General features: G+C 43.1%; 1 protein-coding gene across 1 annotated transcript; it reads right to left on the minus strand.

The window, feature by feature from the left end:
- Positions 1-3,089: 3,089 nt before the first annotated feature.
- foxe1 (forkhead box E1) lies at positions 3,090-4,196 on the minus strand. Its single transcript, XM_034095009.2, has one exon. It carries the CDS (start codon positions 4,194-4,196, stop codon positions 3,090-3,092), a length of 1,107 nt encoding a protein of 368 aa, XP_033950900.1.
- Between the last annotated feature and the right edge of the window lie 1,581 nt (positions 4,197-5,777).

Raw genomic sequence — 5,777 nt, forward strand, 5'->3', positions numbered from 1 at the left:
TTATCCTTGTTGTGATGTTTTTTTTATTTATTTCAAGATTAAATGCAACAACAATTCAAAGTGTTTGCCTTCTTTGTGATGGCGGCAAACACATGTTAACATTCAAAAAACATGTTTTGCACTATTTGCTAAAAGCAGTTTTGCTGGACAATAAGTTTGACACATCTCTTCATAACTATATGCTGTACACCTGGCTTTGTTTTAGCAGCAGTTACCCAGTATTGAGTAAAAGGTAATAGATGATGGCTTGAACGTAATAACGATAAATGATACAACATACATGCTGCCATTGAGCCGCTTAATTAGCCAATTTGAAGGTGTCTCGTATCACTGTTACGCAGATGATATCCAGATATACTTCTCCTTCAAACCTGTCAAAATGGAAAAAGTAAACACCCTCATCACATGTCTGTCTGCAATTGAGGAGTGGATGTCAAGCAACTTCCTACAGCTTAATGCATCAAAAACGGAAGTCTTGATCTTGGCGGCTGATAACATCGCCTCTAAGGTAGCAAGCCACCTGGGTTCATTCAGTGGTAACCGTGGTAACATAAGGGCAAACATAAAAAACCTTGGTGTTACCTTCGATCAGTCAATGCTACGAGACAAACACATAACGCTTCTGACCCGTACCTGTTTTTTCCATCTCAGGAACATTGCCAAGCTCAGGGGGGTTCTATCCAACGCAGAAATGGAGATGGCTATCCATGCCTTTATTTCATCCCGGCTTGATTACTGTAATGCTCTGTTCTCCTGCCTCAACAGAACATCAATACACCGGTTACAACAGGTCCAAAACGCTGCAGCCAGATTACTGACTCGGTCCAAAAAAAACATGCCACATCACTCCGATCCTTTCTGCCCTGCACTGGCTCCCTGTCCATCTCAGAACCCAATTCAAAGTACTGGTCTTCACATATAGAGCCGTCCATGGCCAAGCCCCAGCCTACATCAATGACCTGATCCACCCGCACATCACAACCCGGGCCCTGAGGTCCTCTGAGCAAGGCCTCCTAAGGGTGCCCCGAACCAGGCTAAAGACTAAGGGTGACCGTGCCTTTGAGGCGGTGGCCCCAAGGCTTTGGAACAAACTCCCCCAAATAATAAAAACCTCGGCCTCAATAGAGATTGTTAAGGGGCGGTTAAAGACCCACCTCTTCCGACAGGCCTTTGGGTCGTCGGAGGAGGTGAGTTAGTGGCTGTCTTCTTTTTTTTTTAAATTTTTTTTTTATTATTGGTGTTTTGTCGTATGTTTTATCCTATGTATTACCTGCTGCCGTTGTATGCCTTTTACTCTACATTTTATAGTTGTACTGTGAATTGTGTCCTGTGTACTGTACTGTAAAGCACTTTGTACATCCGTGTTGAGAAGGGTGCTATATAAATAAAGTTTTACTTACTTACAACTTCATTCAGAAGATGTGTCATGTCGGCCTCCAGTGTTCATAAAGTATCTGTCTTCAAATATATATTGAATCCGCCCCCCAAAACATTTAAATACATCAGTAACCGTTTGCAAAGGTGCAATCCTAGTGTTATCATTTACAAGTGATGTTAATTTAAAATGTGGATCGATAGGGTGCACACGTTTGCAGATTGTTTCCACAGTAAATGTTATCATGCTGATATGTTGATGTTAATGTGGTTTGCCAATGCTGGCTAGACCAGAGTTTGTTAAAGTCTCTGTTCCCCTCTTTTGGATATATTATTTGTCTAAACATATTAGCTAGACAAACTGAAAATCAACCAATTACTGCTATTCTAGGCTACCATTAGACCACAACAGAAGTGAGTGTTCATCAAATAAAGCTTTGTTGCGGATATCCCCTGTCACCTGTATCTTGAGTTCAAGATAACAATTTTTCTTTTGAAATGATAAATGTGACACTTGCTGATTACTACTATTCTTAGTTGATCCACAAAGATTTAAACATTCAGCGGCACTCAAGAAAAATGAAGACCCTTTTAACTATGGATACTTTATTGGATCAAAAAACATCTTCCCTGTAAACGAAGCTTCTTTACTGATAGGAAAATCAACTATCTTCAAGATAATGTAGCGTTTCCTAGCGAGTCCCGTCTTGTCAGACATGCAGACTTCGAGTGAGGAAGGTTTCTCATGTTGAGATAAAGGCCTCAAAACGACTTAACTTTTTCAGGCTGAAATATCGAGTTACAAGTCAATTCATTTTCTTGATTAGTGGATCTGTGTGGCAGATTAACTGTCTGTCCGTCTAAGTGCAGCGTTGACGTCTGGACATGATAATTGGGGCCCGGTCACGCCGACTGGAAACACTGTGGCTCCAGACAACACTTCAAACCAGCTGAGCTGAAACAGTGAGGAAATCACGCGAGCACAGAAAGAAAAACATGTTCAAGTGTGTTTTTTTGTTCCTGGAGGCAAATGTCTGGATCTGTTTGTCCATGTTATTTTGTAATATATCATAGTTGATGTATTACAAATATAACTAATAGGAATTCAATATGTGACACGCCTTAAGTACCCCCTTAGGTATTATACGAATAATTCTGGTTGGATTTTTTGGCCCAATTGCTGAAATTGTAATAGCAATAAAACATCAATAGTTAAAATATGTTATTCTTTAAGAGCCAAAGTGCGATATCATTCTTTTATTTCCAAAAAGGCAACCTAATATGCATTTTCATTTGGCAACAAAATACATGCAAATGTACTAAAGCTGATTTGCTAAGCCAATGACCATGAAGCAAAAATAATTTATACTGAAATTTCAGAGTCTGTCATGTCTCGGAATTAATGTAAATATTAAACTTGCACATTCAATTCATGACATAAAAATAAGCTTTCAACCACACTTGACATTAGATACACTTTACACTCACATGCTGCGTAGAGGCCTTGACATTTAAATCCACATTTATAGCATCTAGTAATTTAAAGTAAATTATCATCAATGGAAAAGGGGGTGTTGGGTTAATGTAATAAATCACAGTTCTGTAAGGTGAGGTTAATCAGCCCTCAATGTTGCCCTTAACAAAGGTCATTAACAAAGAGAGGAACCATCACGATTGTGCGCATAGTGTCTCAAGTCTCTGAGGGTTTTAGTGGCTCAGATAGCAGACACAAACCTGTCCATATTCCCTGGATATGTTGGGTGTCTCAGGTAACCCCCAGTGTTAGCAATAGGCCCTGCAGCGCTGTTGTACTGCGAGAAAGAGCCCAGCTGAACGGGGGACACCCTGCCGTAATGGTCCACGGCCTCCACAGACCCGTGAGCTGAGGAGCGTCCAGGTGCTGCGTACCCCTGGCTGTGGCCCTGTGCATACGCTGCCTGGTGTGTGTGTTGGTGTGTGTGTTGGTGTGGGTGGCCGTTTGGCCCGGAGTAGGTGAACCCCGGGTGGGTAGAGGAGCGTGATGATACAGCCCCTCTGCACGCTTGACTCTGAAAAGCCGCTGCTCCCAGGCCGCAGTGACTAGACGCATTTGGCAGACACTCTGGACTGAAGCTGCGGCTGGACTGCTGCATCACCTCTGACCCCTGACCTGCGAGCATGCTGACTGGACTCTGGTGTCCTATGAGGTGGTTGATGCTGAACGTGCAGTGTTGGCCAGGTCCAAACCCAGGAGGAGATGCAGAGGGGTAATAGGCAGAGTGCAGCTGCTGCCCGTACGTCGGACTGACTGTCATGTTGTTGTAGACAGAGTTGGAATATGAGGCTGATCTGGCAATCTGCACAGGAGAGAAAACGGGTGTCTCATGCACATATGAGGTATAAGTGTTCATGTCACAGCGCTTAAACCTCTTCCTGCGCCTCAGGAAGCTGCCGCTTTCGAACATGTCCTCGGCGTTGGGGTCCAAGGCCCAGTAGTTGCCCTTCCCTGGCCGCCCGGGCTCTCGGGGGATCTTGACAAAGCAATCATTGAGAGTCAAGTTATGGCGGATGGAGTTCTGCCATTTCTTTGAATTGTCTCTGTAGAAGGGGAAGCGCTCTGTGATGAATTTGTAGATGCCCCCCAAAGTCAGCTTGCGGTCAGAGGAGTTGGCTATGGCCATGGAAATGAGTGCGATGTAGCTGTAAGGAGGCTTCCCTCGCTGCAGAGGTCTCTTCCTCCTCCGACCTCTGGGCTGATCCTCTGTCTGCTGCTGAGTGTTGGACGCAGACGATTGTGTGTCTGCTGGAGAGCCTTTCTCCACTTTGACCACCGGCATTGTCATGAACAGTTCAGATATGTCCCTTAAAAGACAGATTTTAAAGTGAACTTCCTGCAAAGGCTGCACAGTGTTAGTACTTCCACAGTTCAGATGAAGTTCCCTCTGTCTGATTTAATCCTGGGCTTCAAAAACAGTCCTGCACACAATCCTGCTAGAAAGATCTCATTTCTCAACAACTCACGGTCTTTGGGTCCAAATCCAGCAGCTCTTCAAGTGCAAGTCATACACTTTTCCCCAAGAGCTCGTGTTTGAATACTTGCTGTTCTCATTCCCACAGTTTGTAGTCAGGTGCACTTAAAGAGTTGTGCCATGCATGTTGCTTAAGGTGTGTGTGTGAGAATGAGTCACTCAGCGTTACCTGAAGAGACATTCGCTCCACCTGAGGGGCCACACCCCCTGAAGCATCACATGCTCTTGACATACCTCAGCTCTATAAGGGTCTATTGTTCACGTTTGACAAGTCTGCATACTTTCTAGTAAATGTTGACCTTTCCTTAATACAGCTGCAATACATCTTGAAAGTTCTGAAATAGCAAAAGGATATCTACTTAATCAGAATATAGTTTTTAAAAGTTGTAATGGTTGTTCATGAAAAAAATACCCACAGGATTTTCAGTGTTTCCCTTCTATTATTATTATATGTATCTAATCTAACTATCAGACTTAATCTATGCAGAGCTATTTTTTATTATCACAGACCAGAACAGTAAAATCCAACAATGTTTCCTCTTGATATTCAAATACTATTTAAACCTGACCTCAGTTTACTTTAAAAAGTCAAAATGATCCATGTTGTTTTGATGTTTAACACCAAAATACCTATTTAGTGGTAATTTAACCTTCGTGTTGTTTTTCTATCCTGCTTCCTTGTTTGTTTTGTGCCAGTGGTTGGACGAGCCAGCTGTGTTAAGAGATGTAAATGTTTTCCAGACAAAGGCCGTCCTCTGATTTCAGCATGCAAAGATATATCATAAATCCTGGACGCAACCTTGGAGACGGGAATAACCAACTCTCCGCATGTGAATGGGTCAATGAGATTGGTTTGGTTATGAATGTCTCTAAGGAATGAGTGATAACATGTGCTGGACATGTTTTAAAGTCAGTGTCATAGAAGTTTGTTCTTTATTTGAGTCTATTTTTGCGGTATATTCATTCAATTAAAATGATCAACCACATTCTTAGATAGTTTAATCTGTGAAAGCTCTGTTTGAAAACCGACTTTAAACACTATTACATTTCACAGGCACCAGTGATGGAGACAATGCTGAAGGTTTGAGCAGCTCTGGCGGTATGAAGTCCAGGGGCTCCACAGTGTAGGGTTCACCAGCTTAATCTGTTAAACAAACACGGCAGCACACTCCCACCGCTCATCACCAGGCCGGGGTAGCAGAGCGGGCATGTGTCAGGGCGGGAGCGAGGGTTTGTTCAGACAAACAGCGCGATGAAAGGTCTCGTCCCGTGGCTCTCCTATCTCAGCTCTACCTGCCGCACCGTGCTATACAATGTGGTGCATGATGGGTTAACGCCATATTAACACGGGAGTCCACATGCCTGTTAGTAAACTTTGTTGTTGAAGTTGTCATT

This window comes from Pseudochaenichthys georgianus, chromosome 1 (assembly GCF_902827115.2).
Source record: "Pseudochaenichthys georgianus chromosome 1, fPseGeo1.2, whole genome shotgun sequence".
NCBI lineage: Eukaryota > Metazoa > Chordata > Actinopteri > Perciformes > Channichthyidae > Pseudochaenichthys > Pseudochaenichthys georgianus.